At 39.7% G+C, this 19,554-nt stretch overlaps 1 protein-coding gene across 4 annotated transcripts in view; it reads right to left on the reverse strand.

Moving 5' to 3' along the window:
• SCN5A (sodium voltage-gated channel alpha subunit 5) overlaps positions 1–19,554 on the reverse strand; it is a 216,444-nt gene that overhangs the window by 152,996 nt on the left and 43,894 nt on the right. For 3 of the 4 annotated variants that reach the window (XM_049798504.1, XM_049798503.1, XM_049798501.1), the window contains exons 1-3: positions 14,637–14,705; positions 11,074–11,202; positions 6,199–6,290 (exon numbers count right to left, since the gene is read on the reverse strand). In XM_049798504.1, the coding sequence (XP_049654461.1) occupies positions 6,199–6,290; positions 11,074–11,202; positions 14,637–14,677 (262 nt within the window). In that variant the 5' untranslated portion in view covers positions 14,678–14,705. Of the gene's footprint in view, positions 1–6,198; positions 6,291–11,073; positions 11,203–14,636; positions 14,727–19,554 lie in introns of those variants that run through there. The other variant, XM_049798505.1, reaches the window with a different exon arrangement.

Raw genomic sequence — 19,554 nt, forward strand, 5'->3', positions numbered from 1 at the left:
TGAAAGTAGTTTTAGTTGTAGCCCACTTCTGAAGGTCTTTCTGGGGTCTCACCCTTACCCAGTGTTAAGACTACAAGACCTTTAGGACAGCCGGGTCTTAAACAAGTAGTGTGGTATGGAAAAGAAATATGATTTGCAAATGCACTAGAATATTTTTTTTATTTTATCTAATATTGTGAAATGTTTTCAATGATTCTCATCACTGGCTGTCCTTTGAATGCACGGATGTTTCTTCACTGAAGCTGGTGAAACTTGGGAAGTCCAAATGCAAACTGAGTCTTACGAAAGGGAAAAAAAGCCAAACCACAAATTCTTTTACTGCAGTACCCTCTGTGAAATCCCTGCAGCATATTTATTTGCTCATAATACAAATACAAGCTTGGAGCCTGTATTAGTATCATCTAAGTACACTAATTAATCTTACTCACATGGGCAAGTACAATGGGAGTCCTAACATGAATAGGGATAATATTAGGAAACAAGATCTACAAAATCCTAATCACCAGTAAAGACTATCTGTTTTCAAAATCAGGCCCCAGTATTGTTGATTTCAAGGTCATTTCATGAAACATGTTTTTCTCAGTTTACTTACTGGGGTTTTAAATAGAATAGTAATCCTATACTATTAGTTTTACAAGTTCATTCCTTGCAGGTATCAAATAATTTCTTTACGAGAGGGCTTTCTGCTTTACTTTCTTTTCCTTTTTGTGTTTTAATAGCATACAGGCTTCTGAACAGTTTAAGAAAAGAATGCTTTAGTAATACAATTGCTCTAATTAAAGACCATTCAAAAATAACTTGTACTCTGCCTCCTGGACCTTTGTTAAAACTTTCCAGGAAAACCATTTGGAGAGTGGTATACTTACAGTCTAGCTGTTTTTTCACACCCTTTAAAAACAAAATTTGCCCAGAAAATTAAGTAGCATCCATTAAGTTGCCCGGCACAACTCACTGCTAAGCAAAGTGTTTAAATCACCATTCATTTAAACTTCTTGTGCCTCATAAATGGAAGGGCTGAGGGGAAATAAGGACACCCAGAACCTCTTGCAGGTGCTCTGTATTTCTCTGAATCAATCCCATGTTTTGTAAATGCAATGCTTGATGTATTCAAATTTAGAGCACTGTTAAATCTTCTAGATAAATAATCCTCCTTTGAAATAGTGCCAATGAGAGCACTGCAATATAGCTTAATAGAAGATACTATTTATGGGGCATTAAAGGCATTTACTTAATTCTTGCAAGTCAAACACCAGGCAGCATGCACAGAAAAACTGAGGATCTGATCCAAAGCTGAGTAACATGTACACCCGTAAATGACAATGGGTCTATAGATTACTCCCTATGGAATAATCGATGCAGGCTTTTCCTGAATCACTGAATTCTTTCCACAATTCTGGGCCAAATCCTGCTTGCATGACAGGAAAAACACCACGAGATCCAAAATCAGTGGAATGAGGGCTGTACAGGCAGCCTGACATCTGCAGAAAACAAGAAGGATTTGGCCCAAACATTCCTGTTAATGCAGGTAGAAATTACCACATTCAGAGGTTAATCAAATAATCAGTTTTCAAATGCAAATCAGAAACCATAGAAAATGCAAGCAACACCAAACAATGAGAAATGGCAAGATCCCACAAACCCATCCATTCCTTCTACAAGATGTGAGAAAGTATTAGCGTAATTCAGTATGACATCCGTACCAGATGTTGGCAATCACCTACAGAACATTAGACGCTATCATGCACAGTCTGGAAAGAAGCGGGGAGAAAAAGCAAAAAAGAAAAAAAGAGTGTGACTTGCGCCATGATTGTCCTCACCTAGCCTGATCCTTCTCCTGAGGATATGCACGTGTCCTGCAAATGTCTGCGTGAGCCATGTGCATATAGGGAGAGAAGAGTTCATTCCTGATGAACGTATTTTGTCACTAGCCACTGAGACGTGGGGCAGCATAGAGTTTAAGAGCATGTTGGCAAACCGGAATGGTTGTCAGCATTCCTGTAGACCATCTTTGCATGGAAATGTGACTGTCAGGTCAGTCTCCAAGGAAAACACAAATATGTCATGTATTTTTCACCTCTGGGATAGTTACTTCTTGAGTTAAGTGATTTAGCCACTGGAAGGATGACATTTATCTCTCTGCAGGAGGACTTCAGTGAGATTGAAGCAGGGAACGGGGGTCACTCTCCTCCGCACAGTCTTAATTCTTGTGCTCCCAGCTCTTTTCTGGCTATCAGTAAAGCACTGGATAACATTCACAGCACTATTTATAGCCTTTAGACTCACACTAACTTAAACAGGAGCTGGATCAGGCCCCAAAGTGCCTTGGCCCAATTTTCTATGAGGTCACCTTTCGCCGGTATCCTGTCATTTCATGTGAGATGTCCGTGATGTACACGCCTGTTCCAGAAAGAGCAGTGGAGCTTCTCTAGATACAGGCACTTTACAAAATCCTGGTGATGACGATGGCCTGTATTTTGCAGGCTTTTGATGGGGAGGCATACAAGGGTGTATCTCAATATTACCTCAACTAGTAGTCATCAAAAACATTGGTGATTTCCATGCAGATAAACTATGATTCGAGACCCTCTGTTGTCATGGGAAGGGTTCCTATTGAGCACACTGGGACTTGGATACGCTGGTAATGGGAGACAAATGAGTGACTTCAGTGGATTGTTCTGCTGCTGACCACAATTCCCATCTAGATTGAAAACGAACGAAGCCAGTTGCCATGGCAATGTGCAAGACGCTAATTAATACAGAAAATCACTAAGAGTTGAAGGATTTATGTTCTCATAGAGAAAATGTTACCTATTTCTAAGCACCTGAATATAAGGTGTTACTTGAGGAAATTAAAAACTTTTTTCTTTTAATGAGTATAGATAGACAGATAGGCAGCTACTGTACAAAGCTTGCTTTCTCTTGATATCACGGGCAACTGGAAAAGAAAAAGAAATGGGTGTGCTTAGCACAAAAAAGGGAAAATTGGGGAGATCCATAAAGGTCCTCTGGCATGTTGAGGGCTGCCACAGAGGGTAAGGCACTGACCTGATGTCCTACACACTGGCTGGCTGGGGGTCTGGATTCAGAGACAGGACCTGCAGGTGATCCATGGCCCTGGGGAGCAGGAGATACCGGCGTGATGGCAACCAAAGTGAGCCCAAGAGCTCCAGTGAGCGGGAAGCACACGGCTTGCTGGTAGATGCTAATGTTTGTGTTGCTGAATGTGGATCTGAACCCATCTTCCCAGGGAAAATCTTCTAATGGTGCAAGCAATGAGGTGCTGGAACAGACTTCTCGGGAAGATGGTGCGAGACCTCCACCTTTGAAGGATTGTTAGAAGAAGTCAGGCAGTAAATTTCGTGCCAAGTCTGAGCTGTACTGAATGCAGCCTTAGGCCAGGGGAATGGACTCTGGGAGTTGAGGAGATCTTTTTGAGCCCTGCGAGCCCGTGTCCCCTAAATGTCCCTGTGCCTGCTTGCGCACTTAGAGCCAGGCATTGAAGGTAGGTGAGATTTTTAAAAGCACTAATTGTTAGCTTTACTGACTCCCTCTGGAGTCAATAGTGAAACTCATTGATTTCAAGTGAAGCAGAATGCCTTTGAAAACCAGCCTCTAAGTGCTTTGCTGGACAGAAGCCTTACACCACGGAGGACTTGGCCCGTTACTTTCGGTAAGCAATTTCACTGAGCATGCTGAGGCCAAGTATGTTTGTGCAAATATAACTACCTGATGGAAAAGTGTGATCAATTTTATTGAGGAAAAGCTTAGATATTTGCAAAGGAGAATACCTCTCAGTGTTCTTCACCTAAGATGTAAAAGAGGAAGCAAAAATGATGGCTGCCCTCTCCTGTCTCTAGCAGCTGAACCCCAAAATCTCGTGGAAGATATTAGTGTTCATCATCTTTTCATTTTTAAGCCTATTGGGGAAAAATATTTCATCTCAGCATAAGCCTGTGTTATCATTAAAAACTCAGACTGATCTCCAAATAAACCACAGCATCACGCCCAATATTTCTTTTAAAATATGCTTGCCTAACTGAGAAATGAACCACCTCCTCTGAAATTATCTGCTAACATTAAAAAGAAACCTTAGCTGTGCTTTACAGGCAGCTAGGTGTTCCCTGGCAATTTGCAATCCTCCACATGTGTAATTTAAACATACTCAGGGCACAGGTAATCTTGACAATAAAATCTAAGGCCAGATATTCTATTAGCATATCTTCATGAAGTTATGTCAGCAAATAATTTAGTTACTAGTACCTAAAAATGCAGTTATCAAAATCCTAATCAAATAGTCAGTCAGAAAGAAAAAAAGAGAATGTGAGTTATTATGTATTACTCTAATAAATAAGACTCTTCACCTTTTTTTCTTTTTCTGTTAACCAACAAATGGAACAACTCAGTGTTTAATATCACTGAAGGGCTTTGATATATTTTTAAGTAAAGTTCTTCTGAATCTCAGTACTCCTTTTTTTCCACTAAAAACCCAGCCAAAATTTATCATTTGATGTAAAACAAGCTCCAGCTCTAACCCTGATATAAGAGAGCAGAAAATTGTTATATATATAACTCAGCAAAATTGACAGGCTCTGCTCTGAAGAGGCTCAAGCTTGAGACAAGATGGAAAGTGAAAGGTGTCCCCTGGAGATGGCTGTCCCTCCAAGTTAGTCTTCAAATTGCTGACAAAGGAAACTAGGAAATTCCAGTTTTCTTTCTGATTAGCCACTACTATCCCACATGATCTGTCAAACCATGCTCAACTTTCTGCTTCCCAAGGAAAAAAAAAATCCTTTCTCAGTGGAAATCCAATTAGAGAAAACTTAAAAAAAACCCTCTTTGCTAATAGATTATTCTTTTTAAACTTCAAACCAAAACCTGACGGGAACTGATTTCAAGTAATACCAGACCTAATGAATGATCATCCTAAAGTATTCTTTAAAAGCTATATTTTGACATACACTTTCAACAAAAAGTACCTTGCTCTTTCCGTAATTCCACTGACTTTCATCACTTTAATGTTGGAAAGAGGGAGTAAGCCCTAGACCCAGATATATATGTTTTCTTAACACGCCAATTCCAGAATTCCCATTTCTAGCTTATACTCCATGTGAGTGCTAGTGATAGTTGTAATGCACGTACCTATGAGTTTACACCACAGAATTTGATCAGATTTCTATTACAGTGTAGATTTGCATAACATAATGGGTGGAAAAGCCTTTCTAACCTTAAAGAGCTGTGCGTGAGAATCTGAGCAGTTGTCTCAATGTTTTGAATATTTTTGACATGTAATTGCCAACATCTGTTCAGGATTATCACCGAAAGGATCTACCATGCATGGTTTTTGCTATCTTCTCTACCTTGTCATGCAGGTTGGCGATGTTAAACACTGAGGCTGAATGAGACCTGTCCATAGATAATGCTTGGCAAGAAAATATTGTCATATGGTTAGTCCTCAGTGGACTCATCTCTGTATAAATTACTTAATAGTAAATATTATTTATTATTTTTAGAAATAGTAATAGATTAGATAAAAAGCTATGAAAAAAAGAGCTTCTTTCATTACCAGATATGTAGTAATTTTTTCTTGGGGGTGGGAGTGGGGGGGAATCATATCCTTGAAAATGTGAGAAGATGTGAGTTGATGAAATCAATGATGAAACGTTTTCTGATCTCTTCAGGGTCCGAAATTTAAACAGTGTTTCTATCACATGCAAATGGATAAACACCATGACAAATTAGGCTATCTATGCCTGCAGTCTTGAAACCTCAGCTCATAGCACAGATTTAGATTCCTCTATCGATGCGCTCTTAAACACGAATATGCATTTTGAGGTCATTAACCTTCCATTTTTAAAAATCAATATCCGAAGACTTTAAAACAGTTTCATTGCCATTTTCCTATGGTTCATGAATGAGTACTTTATGTATGTGACTCACGAGCCACCGCATACCACCGTTCTTACAGCAGCACTCGTCTTAGTGAGGTCTGTAATTTTGGAGGCACTCTAATTCCTTCTGCCCACAAAAACAGTATTGGAAAAACATATGAAAAATGTATTCTATTGACAGGTCACATTCCCTACATTCCTCCATTTCCTGAACAATATCTATGGTTAAGTCATTTGTAATTACTGTGTTTACTACTGGAAATGGCATGTAGGCTTTAACTGCAGCCGGAGTGTTTAACCTGATTTTCACCTGAAATGACTGAGATTGTTTTCAGCGCCCGCAGTACTCTGAACGTTCGTAAGGCTGAGACATTGCCCAGGTCCACAAATTCAGTTATGTATCTGTAACAAGGGAAAGTCACACACAGACAATGACAAAACACCAGCAAAAAAACAACAGTCAAAGGGACAAAGAGAGACAGAGAAAGAATCACTTGTAGCTGAGAGCCAAAACGTAAGGATCAGGGCTTCTTACCTGGGATTACTGAAATAGTTTTTAAAGCTCTCAAAACCCTGAAAGTCCGAAGAGGTGAAACACTGCCTACATTCACAAATTCTCCTACATACCTGTAGAATTAAGTCACAGTTATTTGGAATTATACAATAGAGTATGAGACTTGTCTGAATGAAGAATGCATTCATACACAACGGGAGCGAACGCAGCCGAATGAGAGGTGCATCCACTTTTCAGGCTGTTCTTTGATGCCATTTGTCCCAGGTTTTTCATAGTACACAATATTTCAAATGTTTCTTGAACTATTCAACTTATCTAATAGGCATCAATTTAAAAAACTACTGGGTGAACTTTGTTATCGTGCTGTTCAGCAATAAATACTTTACAGATTTTACCATCATGTAGTTTAACAAAAAATTCTTCACATTATAGGAAACATTAAGAGTTACTTTGCTGCTCTTCAAAAAAATAAAAGCTTCAAATACCCAAGTAATTTTCACATAATAGCTTCTGTAAACTACATATAGGACAACATGGGAAAATATCAGCACAAATGTTTCTACTGGGTTATTTATTCTAAGATGCTGTACTCTGTGGTAAAGCAGATGTTGGTTTCAAGGGATGCTTAACATTTTATTTTGTTTTGATCATCAAATCCATTCCCTTTGGCTGCAGGAAGATGGATTTTGAATGAATATAATTGCAATCCTACTAAACACTATTTAGGATTAAAATACCAATCCCAGCTCTTCACTGACATGCCTATTTTGGTCATCATGGAGACCCATGCCACATCTGAGCTAAATGCTCCCAGGAAGGTCAGTTATGGAAAGAGTTTGGATTTATCAGTGTTGTACGAAATTACTTCCTCCAAGTCGGTGTACAGTAAAAGCATAGTCACCACTGTTTCTTCTGAACAAAAGAGCTCTTGGACCCTTTAATTTCACTATTAAACTTCTATTAAATTTCATTAACGTATTCTACTTCTTTGAGGTATTTGTTTTTACACGTTAAGGAAAAAACTCACCTAGTTATTTTACAAAGCCTGCTTAAGTGGGCTTTGTGCAAAGGCCTCTGGGGGGGACAAAGCATCCTCTCCATATCTACTAATCCAGATTATAGCCTGGAAAAGCAATATTGCTTCTCCTCTTCATAATCTCATAGGGGAGTCTGGGCAAAGATTTACCTGTTTCCTCCCCAGGTTTACCCAGTGCTTCTCTCCCAAACTCTTCTGCAGCATGCAAGTGTAGAAAAAAAAATGATTTTGGGAGAAGCAATAGCATAGGCATATGCTTTTGCTGACCAGAGATTTGTAAAAACACATTACTAATACGTGAACAAGCATATGAAATACTATCACTGCTTGTTCACAATCTTTAATTAAGATTTATTTCGGCCATTTCTTGGGTGAAATTGCAGCAGACTGGTTCATCCTTATTGGGGAGCGAGAAGCAACTGGAATTCCCATCTGGAATTTTCCTGCTAGCCAGGGAATTGCTTATTGTGTTTAAGCTTTTGGCAGGGCACTTTCCAACCCTGAGTTAGAGCTGCCTCTCCCTTGCCTGTCCTGGAAAGTACTCGCTTGTCTGGGAAAGACTGTTTGAAACAGGGGCAGTTTCAGAAGTTCCCCAGAACCCATCCATGGCCCCACAGAGGGTCACAAGGCATGGCTGTGTCTGCTGGCACAGGGTGGGAAGAAAGCCCTGGAGACCTGTGGCACATCTTACTCTCTAGTGTGCTATTTAAAACTACTCTCTGTGACCCAACCTGTGCCGTTTCTGCCCAAAAGAGGAGGTAAGAATGCAGTAACTCTAAAGCAAGGGATGGTCTTTCCATTGTAACACCCATCAGTGAAAGAAACAGATTTTCTGTTAGCTCAAAACCCTCGGTTCATCTAAATCTCATGGCCCTCTTATTTTGAACCCTCACGCCATCTTTGTTTCCAGATACAGAAATACCTCTAGCATCACGCTGGCTATAAGCGAGGACAACACCAGGGTTACCTGTGTGATCAATCTTACTTTAAATTGCTTGCAAATTGGATTTATATGAAGGATAAATCATATCAGAGTCCATTATCCAACACTCTGTACTATCTGCTGCTTGCATACTTGGGAAGGAGGTTTCATTGTACATATGAAGATCATATTGCAGTCACTTTTAACTCTCTCACTGCTGCCTATAGGCTCAATAAAATACTTTTTGATTTCTTTTGTCTTCCAGAATTCCAATTATTTATTTTTTTTGTATTTGAAAATTGTTAGTATAATATGCCTTAAAGTAAGAAACAATAGGAACGGGTGCCAGTTCTGAAGAGCACAGCCACTGCTATAAGTTGATGTTTAGAAGCTTGATTTTTCACAGTTGCTGGCCCCTCTCTTTTAGGGATCTTCTAACTAAGAGATGAAATAACACTTGGAAAGAAAATTGAAATGTAACTAGGAAAGAAAGCACAGACACCCAAGCCTCTCATTAAATAAGCCTTAAGGAAGTTTTCATGAATCCTTGGGCTGGAGCACTGAGTGGCCATTCAAGTCTAAAATTAGAAAAGAAAAAAGATGTGTAATCCACAGCCTCTGGGCACCAAATCCCAGTTCCTACCAGCAGGGAGGGAATTGCACCTCAAGGTCTGTGCAAACCTTCACATCTTTCCAGTTCGCTAAGCCCCAAACACCCGGAGATGATGTGGACAGACTTTAAGGGATATCCAGACCTGACTGTTCACATCAGACTTGCATTTCAGTGCCAGTAAACGAGATGAGAACCAGAGGAGTTCTTCAGAGCCAGGGGTGATGCCCCAACCTCCGCCTGAGCTGAGAAGATGAGGTGGAGCAGATGCATTACCGAAGCTGTGAGTCCTCTTGCCCTTTTCTCTGCTCCTTTGTGCCTCACTCTCAAAAACCTCCTTCCTTGTAGAATAGAGGGAACCCATGCACAGAAACTCTCCGTGTTGTGCTGAATTCAGAGACCTGCGAATAAGCTCGTGTCGTAACCCACAAACAGATGAACTCTCGTACCCTGCTTTTACCACCTGCCTGATGGACAGGAGAGCAGGCGGGTGACGCTTGTTGTTCTGTCCTGCCTCTAAATGTTGCAGGAGAATTGCACTTAGTGCCGCTTGAGGAAAAGTTTATCTGAGAAAAATACCTAATATGTGCTGACCTCTAAAAGCTCCTCCCCATCTGCGTTGTGTTTTTTTAAAAAAGCTTATCATGACGGCCAGATGTCAGTTCAGCCAAATCCATAGGAATGCAGTAACAGATACCAGGATCTGGCCTAGGGCTGGCTTTGATCCAAAGCCTACTAAAATAAATGGGAGTCTTCCGGATGAAGTCCACATAGGTTTTACACATCTTCATGCTGTTCTGCTAAATGCTGCTGAGGATCACAGAATCATAGAAACATCAAATCTCAAGTTGGAAGGCATCCACAAGGATCATCAAGTCCAAATCCCTACTCCTTGCAGGACTACCTAAAACTAAACCATTTGACTAAGAGCATCGTCCAGATGCTCCTTGGATATTGGCCTTCATCCCTGCACCCTACCAGAGTTGGGCTAACAACTCATTGGTGTTTGAACTAAGTTTGGTTGAATATTTTTTCCCAATTTTGGTTCCATTCAGATATCACAGGCCCAGGAGTTCAGCTCAAGTGTCAGTGCTAACAGGCTTGCATCTCACATAACGCTGTGAATTATGAGGTTTAAAGATGGCAATGAGAACTAAACTAAAACCAGAACAGAATATAGGTCTCATTAAGCAGAAAATACAGGGAGATCAGCTGAAATCCTTCTACGATTAGGAAATGGGGCCTTTCAGGGCATCTCTGCTAGCTTCCACTTCAAGATGACACGTGCTCTTTGTGTGCCTTTCTCTCCTTTTTGACTGTGAAGAAAATCTGGATTTCTAGCTCAGCTGCAGATACCGATGGTGTCAGACATCTGCCTTTGGCCAGAGCTTGGGCTGACCCTGTGTCCGCTGCGAGCGTTGGCTGACTGTTCCTCTACCCCCATGTATTTTTAGCTGTCTAGATGCCACAAATCCATCAGCTCCTTCAACGCACCAGAACCCCACGTGTCCTGAGTGAACTCTAATAATCTAGGTAGAAGTATGCAGCTGAAGGGGAATATCATATTGGGGGGAAAGTTTCTATTCCCAAGGTATATAACAAGTTTCAGAGGCCTTTAATTGAATTCTCTATTGTAGTAAAATAGTAATTGCTTTCAGGGCGAAGAAGGTTTGTGAAGTTAAGAATGCAAAAACAGCTTTGGTGGTGTTATGGATAGACAGAGTACAAATAGGGATTTAAATACAAGGGTATTCAGTCACACTTATAACACTTTCTATACAGAGGTCTGAAGCTTCCCAAAACTACATTAGATAGGCAAGTATTAAAGTATTATTACAGATATTTTACAAACAGCTCTCTCTGTGGAGCACAGAGAGAGTAGATAATTTCTCCAAAATAGTCTAGTGAATTGAGAGAACAGAATTGAGAATCCCTCTGACTTCTTCCTCAGAAACCACTCAGGAAAAAAAACCTCCATCCTAATACACTTCAGCATTTTCTCATTTTCAGTACAATTTGAGTGGGAAAAAAGAGAACAGCCAATTTTTTAAAAAGTTCTGTTGCTTATCGCTGTCTTGAAAAATAGAAGGGAGTACTACTTACGCCATAACAATAACACTGAAATCCAGCCAGTTCCATGGATCTCGAAGGAAGGTGAATTCTGTCATGCAAAATCCTCTTGCCAATATTTTTATCAATGACTCAAAAGTGTAAATGCCAGTGAAAGTGTACCTGGGGAATAAAGTAGCCAAGATAAGCAAGAGCATTATAAGCAGTAGACGGCAGCAACGGCAGAGGCACACTCAACCCAGTCCTACTCACATGAGACAATCCTGCCCAAATCGATGGGGCTGCTCATGTGAGTCACGGCTGCAGCACTGGGCTGTGTATGAGCTGCTTCACGTGTGGACCAAGGAACACGTAAGAAATGGGAAAGCGCTCACGACAGCCGCAGGATGAAGATAATTTTCACCAGAGGGTGTACCTTGATGAATCCTCACTCATTAAGTCAAGCATGAATACTACGCTGCTAAGCTGCGCTATGGGACTTTTGAAGCTCTGTCTGCCATCACCAGTGAAAGAGGAATGGATTATGCCACATTCCTTGTTGCTTCTCTAATTTGAACAAGGGTGGTTGTTCCATTCATACCTCTCATCTCTTCCTGCCCAGGACATTTCGAAGGACAATAGGTTAAAAAATGTCACCACTTGGTTTCATTAGCTAAAAAGAATATTCTTCCTGCAACTTCCCTTGTGTTTCACTATCCATGGTAAATCACACCGGCCCTCAGAATTAAACAACAGACTGCCCTCACTGAAAAAGAGTAAACAACTCCCACCCAAATACTATATGTAGTAATTTTGACCTGCTTGACAGTAAAAGACACGAGGGTGGGGTTTTCCCATAATAAGATAAACTGTTTGTTACCAACAGCCTCTTGACTGTGATGATCTTGGGTAGAACATACATCATACCTTTTGTAATAAAGATGGTACTTGTAATAAAATTTAGCAAATCCTCTATGGAGGACAGTAATGTATCTGACTTATAACATTCACCCAGGGCTCTACCTACCACTAGAGACATACTTCAGGGCATACAACACCTCTTTTTTAATGTTTCTACCTGACACACCTAGCCCAGTGGGTCTAGGTATTCTAGGCCATATCTTAATAAAAATAATAAAAGTTTAGTGTCCACCACTGGCATTCCTTACCCCTTTTCTCCAAATGAAGATGCAGATGATACCAAAGCCTATTAAAAAAACCCCAAACACCTAAGATCCCATAAAACACAAATCTTATAAGTCATGATGTTAGAGGCTTTTACTGGGAACAGTAGCTTGAGTTTTCTGTTCAGTCCCTAAACATCAGTAGCTATAATCGTGCCATCATCACACACAAAAAAGTATAACAGTTGGGACTTTTGTTTAGTAAAAAAAAAAGGTGTAAGCAATTAAAGGTGGTAATATAAAGAAGAACTTCATTATGCATAAAAAAAGAAATGTTTTCTCTTAGCTGTATTCCACTGATCTGCAACTGGGCATACATACAGATAGCGGCAAATCTGATTCTCTCCTGCCATCATGTCACACAGTAGAGCTAGTTACACATGTTATAAAAGCTCGGTATGCTTCATCTTAAAATGGAGATTAGCAGGACAGTTTTTGTGCAACAGTAGGCATTAAATGTTTCTTACATCTCCTCTTTGACCATACACCTAAGCATTATCTTGTATCCGACTTTTCATGGCTCCTATTTAGTTTTGCTCTGGTATTTCAAATATAGGTCACCCATGTGATAGTCTCTTTAAGCATGTGTATTCAGTAATACATGCAGAAAACACATGCAAAGAACTAAAAAAAATACTTAACGGTACGTAAGCTCATTAAAATGATAAAGCACTTGTATTTATTCAGCATGTCAGATGGTTTAATTGATTGTATAATCATCATCTAATTCTAAATGGATGGGGCAAAGTCCTCCAGCAACTGAACAGCTTCTTTAACAACAGGAGTCAGGATTTTTAAAAAATGTTTAGTGGAAGGAAGTTGAATTGATTTCTTTTTCCAAAATGGTAAGGAAAATATTTTAAAGGACAATTATTTGCACGAGGTTACTCTTGTATCCCCTGTGAGTCTCTGGAACAGCAGAACAAAACAGATTAAATGTGTCTTTTCCAAATCCAATATTAATCAATTTCAATTACAGTTCCTTGTGTTATTTTGCTCCTCAAAAGTACTTGCCTTGGATTTTATTCTATGCATTTGAGGAGGAAAAGCTGAGAGGCATGAAGGGACACAGGAGAAGAGGAAACATGGAAGATTTACTCCATGCTGTATGAGCCCATTTGCACTACTGCTCTACGTTTCTTGCATGCCCTGCTCGGCGCACCGATAACATCATCCACATTTTCCTGCTTACGGAAGACACAACAAGCACTTTGATATTTTCCTCCAGAATGTTCAAATTCCCAGCTGTAGACCCACTGACCAAATTTTGACTCACATGGATGAGTTGTCCATGTTTCAGCTGAATACATCATGGCTATGGTACTGTCTGACAGTTTTCAGTAGGAAAAGGACAACGTCAGGGGAAGAGGAAAGTCACAAACGTACTCGGGATTACTAGACTATACAGAATACATGAGACATCCTGGGATTAGGATGTTATTGTGATCAGAGGAAATATTTGGTTCAGTGCTGTCTATAATTAGTAATTTATGGCCTAGAAGATGTGCCCTGCATGATTTTATGAAACTTAAAATAAGGGCATTTTATTGTCTTTCCTTACAGCCTTGAGTAGACCAAACACCAGGCTATGGAGCAGCAGATGGCTGTGTTTATCATATGTCAGTCAAAAATAAAAAGTGTGTTCTGATTGGTTCAATGAGCCAAAATAATTGTTTAATGCACTGTAGGTTGATTAGCTTGTGCATCTGGTATCTGTTTCTAAGAAGAATATTTTAAAGCAACTTAAAGAAATGAAAGGGGCTTCCTGAAGCCCATTAGCCTCTTTTTAAATTTATTTAAGAAAAAAAAAAAATCCAAACAAAAAACCTTCAAGTGATATCTTTGCTTTTTTTTTTTTTTTTTTTTTTTTTTTGAAGGTTTGACAAGCTAAAAAGACAGGAACCTCATAAAAGTGTTCCCAGACATTTTTATGTTTGCTCATAAAGTATGCCTACCAACGATTCCAGGGGAACACTTCTCATGATGCACTCAGTCCGAAAGAAACTTTTGCTTCCAATAAGTTTCAGTTTAAGGACAGCACTAAGTATGTCCAGGAAGTGTTTTCTGAAATAATTCAACTTAAACTCCATCAGCCTGTTCTAATGTGCCCAACCATCAAATCTCTTGCATGGGAACTGTGGAAGGCTGGTCCGTTTCAAATGGAGTTCTCCTCATACGTGATTTCATTCAGATGTAGCATAGCAGGTACATTTAGCAATAGGAATGAGCTTGGTAGACTAAAAATTGCTAGTTTACTTACTAAGGGGGGTTTCACAGGCAACAAACACCTGGAAAACACATTTTGTCAGGACAGATACTATGGTCAGTATTACTGGAAAGAAATTAGACAACAGCAAACAAAAAGAATGTAACAAATGGAAGAGGAAGGACTAGATAAGGACAGGGCAGCTGTAAACCAGAAAGGATACTTACTCAACATATTTATTCCATGACGGAGTCTCTGATTGTGCCATGAACACACAATTAGTTAAAATAGTGCACATAATAAACATACTGAACAATGTAAATAAGTGAATTAAGGAAAACAACGCATATTTTATAAGAATTCATAAATTTTTGTCATTCACACAAGAGGTGACACCTCACTCATAATTTGCAAGTTGCTTAAAAAGGACTAAAAATATTTGTTTGCAAGTGCATAAGGAAACAATTATATAAACATAGAAACAATGAGGGAACCTCTTCTGCTTTTTTTTTTCTTTGCCTACATCTTTTGTACATACTTTATGCAGTAAACAAATGTACTGACTCTGCAGTCTTCTGAAAATACAATACCCCAAATTTACAGCTGTGTTGGTCAGATAACAATGTGCATAGGTGCACAACTTTGTATGAAAAGAGGGATTAGTCTCATTTAAGTATCTACAGAAAAACCTGTGTCTGCAAATTCCCATTTTATTTTGCATCCTGAAACATTTCTCAGGCAGTAGGGCAAGTTATAAATCTGGTCTTTCTAATCTCTCTAATGGGCTTGAGGTCTCGCTTTCAGTATAAAGTTTCACCAAAAGCTAATATGAGTTTCAGAGCACTAATTTTAAGGCTTGGTCTGCAAACCCGTTTGGCAAATATGCAGTCTTGGTCTGCAAAGCTGACTGCCTCAGCTGAGGCACCAGTTTCCCTAATTGGAGGCTAAAACAAACCTCCCAAGTGTATAGTCCATGCACTTAGCTGCTAAGCTGAGGCCATAAATACAAAAAGGAGCACCCTAAATCAAATTCCTGAAATTGAAAACATAGTTCACTGAACTGCTCTCCTAAAAGCACGTGCCACTTTCTGTAAAAAAAATTACAAAACATGATGGGATTCTCCTGCATAAATAATAGGTCCCATGCTACTGGAGAAAGTTTAACTAATGAGTTTAAGTGGACAGAAGATAAGGCAAAGGAAAACAGCCTACAACTCAGTGAATAGGCTGGGACCCTTCCCAGCAAAGAACGGTAGCATCCAAATGTAAATCTCTTTTGTCTTATATAGGAAAAAAAATCAGTTGGGGGGTTTTTTCACCTCTTTACTGATTTCATTGGTGTTATTTTTGCTTGAGAATAGTGATCAAGGATATAATTTCAAACATATGTCCTGAAATGTTTGCATGAAAATTGTCCTTTCACAGAGCCAAAATCTCTGCTGAATACAGAGTGGAACGTTTTCCAATGGGCCACATAAGCAACTACGAGGTTAAATTGGTAGTAACCAACCTGCATATCCCCCAGCGCCATCGCAGAAAGCAGTAATTGAACTCAAAGGGACTGCTCGTCTCACAAACATTTTCCACTTCTGGACCAACACCTCCTACTGAAGGACTGGGAAGGATATCTGATTTCCAGTCACATTTTCTCACGTCAGCTTGAGATAAGTTGTGTCCATCTGGTTAACACAATTAGGTTGTAAGCTGCAGCTAGCCTAGAAAACACTGGATTACTTTTTCAACTACAGTGAAATGCTATGAAATGCTATGTAAACAACAACAGTAAAACAGAGCGGTATCTTCAGGCCATGCCAAACAGATACTATACTCCAATTCCAAAGAAAGACATTCCTCTATAACCACCCATTTTAGGACCACTGGTCTGATTTATACATCCCTGTTTCCTTGTGTTTAAGTTGAATCTAACAGCTTTCAAAGATGCTTACTTCTAGGCAGGTGTCACTACTTTCTTATTCAAACACCAGAGACAATACACCAGAGAACACAGGTTGAAAATGTAAGGGGTCAGCTTTGGGACATCAAACACACTATGAATTCAAACTGAGCTTCATGACCAAGCTGAAAACTACAAAGAACATAAAAGAATGAAACATATCAGCTGGTTATGCACAGAAGTCAGAGACCTGTGTTAAAAGAAAAAAGAAAACAGAAACTCCTACAGAATTAAAATTAGCATTCCGACCTGAAAGCTAATGCAATTGTTTGCATTAGAAAAAGTCAGTGATGATGATCTGCTCAGAAAGGACAAAGTAAAGGAGATGAAATTGAGATAAGCTGTATTAGCAGCATTGTCTGTTACCTGTCTTAGAACTGCTATTAATTCTAATTTTTGAAAGCCTACTGATCCATGAGTTGACATGGCTAATGCATCCAGAAGTATGGGTTGGACTCTGCTATGGACCACAAACCAAATATACTGAACTACTCATCAGGATCCTTTCTGCAATAAATTAAACCTATTATTTCCAATGTGAAGTTATAGAATAGGCTTTGCGCAAACTGATTCTAAAAGTTATAAATTTTATCTTCTAGCACAAAGATATTGAGTCAAACACAGCATACTTCTGCTCTAGTCTTCATTATGATGGATAATTGTTAATTAGCAGACTGAATACTAGGGGCTCTTTAAGTGATCATTGCCAAATTACATATAATATGTGCAAGCAAAGGTTAGTCCCAATCAATAGTACATATAATTGGTGCTTCACAAGGTCTCATTTTCCTTTACGGAGGAAAGTGTGTAAAATCAGATGGGAGAAAAGTTGCAAGCAAAAAATAAGAAAGAAGATTGGAAATTCTTTAAGAAGATGTTTTTTAAAATGGGCCAGTATCCATAATTCTAGCATCAAGGATGGTAATTTTGGCCAAAACCCCATTTTGGATCAGTGGCAAACTGAGAGCAACTATCTATAATAGCTAGAAAAATTAGGAATAGCAATTGCTATCTATTTTACACAGGGCAGCAAAGGGCTCGAAGAAACTAAGGACACCACAGAATGGTCCTTGGCTTGCAGGCAAAAAGAACTAAGAGGAGTCTTTTAAGCGTAAGGCATCAATGAAATGTTAGCAATGGTTTAATCTTATTAATAGGTGGGCATGGTAAAGAAAGATGTTAATAATAGCTAATAATGATGCAGAAGGCAAAAAGTGTTCATTCAGTGGGATGCAGACCTACGCTCCCCATGTCCTCAGTGACAGAAAGGGCCCAGGACCTTGTTCTGGGCAGCCGCCTGGGCCATGGTCCTTTCATGAGGCCACCTAGACTCTGAAGAAGAAGAGAAATTACCTAGAAGAGGTTTAGGGATATGTTGTTATTTGAAGTAATTCACATTGCTAGGAGGCTGTGGATGCTATTTGCCCTTGGAAAGGTGTATTTTTGAATGCCTAGACTAATCAGGCTTGGCTGGATGAGCAGTGAACTTACAGGACCTATCCTGCCTGAAGTCTCACAGGAAGAACTCCATATACAGCTACTTAACCAAGAAACGTGACCCCCACAGCTTCTATATAGGACGATTTTACTCTGTCCTCTATTCTGTTCTACTGTTGGCCTTTACGGTACACTCAATGACTGGAAATGGAAATATGGCATCTACTAAAGAAGTTGCTTCAGACACTTACGTGACAGGGCACCATTTGTTAATGCTCTTTTTTGGCTTTTGCCCTGGGGAAAATAAAGATTGCTTGATTACACTCACGCAAGACAATAGATCTGGTTCCCAGATTCATGGCTGTGATATTATCTGCTTGAGTACTTGCCGATTCAGGCTCCTTTCTGCCTGGGATATTGACTGCCTGCTCAGCCAATTGGCCTTTGTGTTTCAGGTTGACGTGAAAGGTCTTCATCGACAGAAAACAAATCAGTGCCTAATGCAGGAACTTCACTGCTGTTTTGCTGGGACTGGAGCTGTTGCCTCCTGCCCGTGCTTGCCAAAGATTGAGCAGTTGGATTTCCTGACATTATCAACACAAGGTGATAACTTGGGTCTTTCTGGCACTAAAATGCTCTTTGCATTGTGACCTTCCATTCCCCAAATTTTACACTCCTTATCTGACCATATTTCTGTTCCTGACATATCTTTCAAATTCACTCCTCTGTGGTCTTTATCCTTGGAAGTAATGTGCTCAGGATTTCTTGCATACTTATCTTTAGGCCGACTGCTACCAAGGGCGTGTAGTTCCTGTGTATTACACATACCTGGGACCTCTTGGCTTCACCAGTCAGCGTAGAGGAAAGTGAGCAGAAGACAGAACAGGCCTCCAAAGCTGGAGGCAATATTCACACATACGTACTTTTTTCTAAGCTCAATTTTCAGATTCTTCTCTTAGCCATACCTGTGCAAATTCATTGACCTCAATTAAGTTCAGCAAGTCTGTGCTGATGTAATTGTGCCTAATAAACACTGCTGGGCTCTGGGTATGCAGCAGCATGTGCAGCACTGCCTGCACATATAACCTGGTCCATAAGGAAATCTTTTTGCAAAATTCTATGGTGTACTCTCAGTAACCATAATAATGTCTTGGCTGATATCACATATTCATTTTTACATAGAATTATTGTAACTAGAAGCTTCACCTACTGTTGCTCTTGCTGGAATATTTATAGTCTCACTTTTTTTTTTTCTTTCTCACTGTATGGACAACCACTGGGAATCTGGTTTCTTTCTTTTTTTCCCTGAAATCTGATAATAAACCAATGATTCTAAGATGCTACCTGCTTAGTACTTATTAGTTGTCTGTGCTGGATGTGAACATTGCAAAGGAGGGATTTCCATCACTAAAACATCACACCATCATCACAGCAGCATGTGGAGTCTTTGAATTATCGCTGCCAGGTCTCTCATGTGAACCGTAGAGAAAGCAGGCAACTCATGAACAAGGGTGTGTTTTTAGTAATGTTCACACAAAGCTGAACATTTGGGTCAGTTTGGTCTTCCAGAGAGATGTGACTATGTCAGAATATAACGTTTCTGTTGCTGTGTTAACAAAACAAGCCGCAACCAACCGCTGCAATACATCTTGCATGACTTCAGAACTAGAACTAGGGGAAATCGGGCATCGCCCTTCCATCAAAAGGTCCAGCAGGCCAGCCTGTGCTTTCATTCCTAGCTGGATAACACATTG

This window comes from Accipiter gentilis, chromosome 4 (assembly GCF_929443795.1).
Source record: "Accipiter gentilis chromosome 4, bAccGen1.1, whole genome shotgun sequence".
In the NCBI taxonomy this organism is placed as follows: domain Eukaryota; kingdom Metazoa; phylum Chordata; class Aves; order Accipitriformes; family Accipitridae; genus Astur; species Astur gentilis.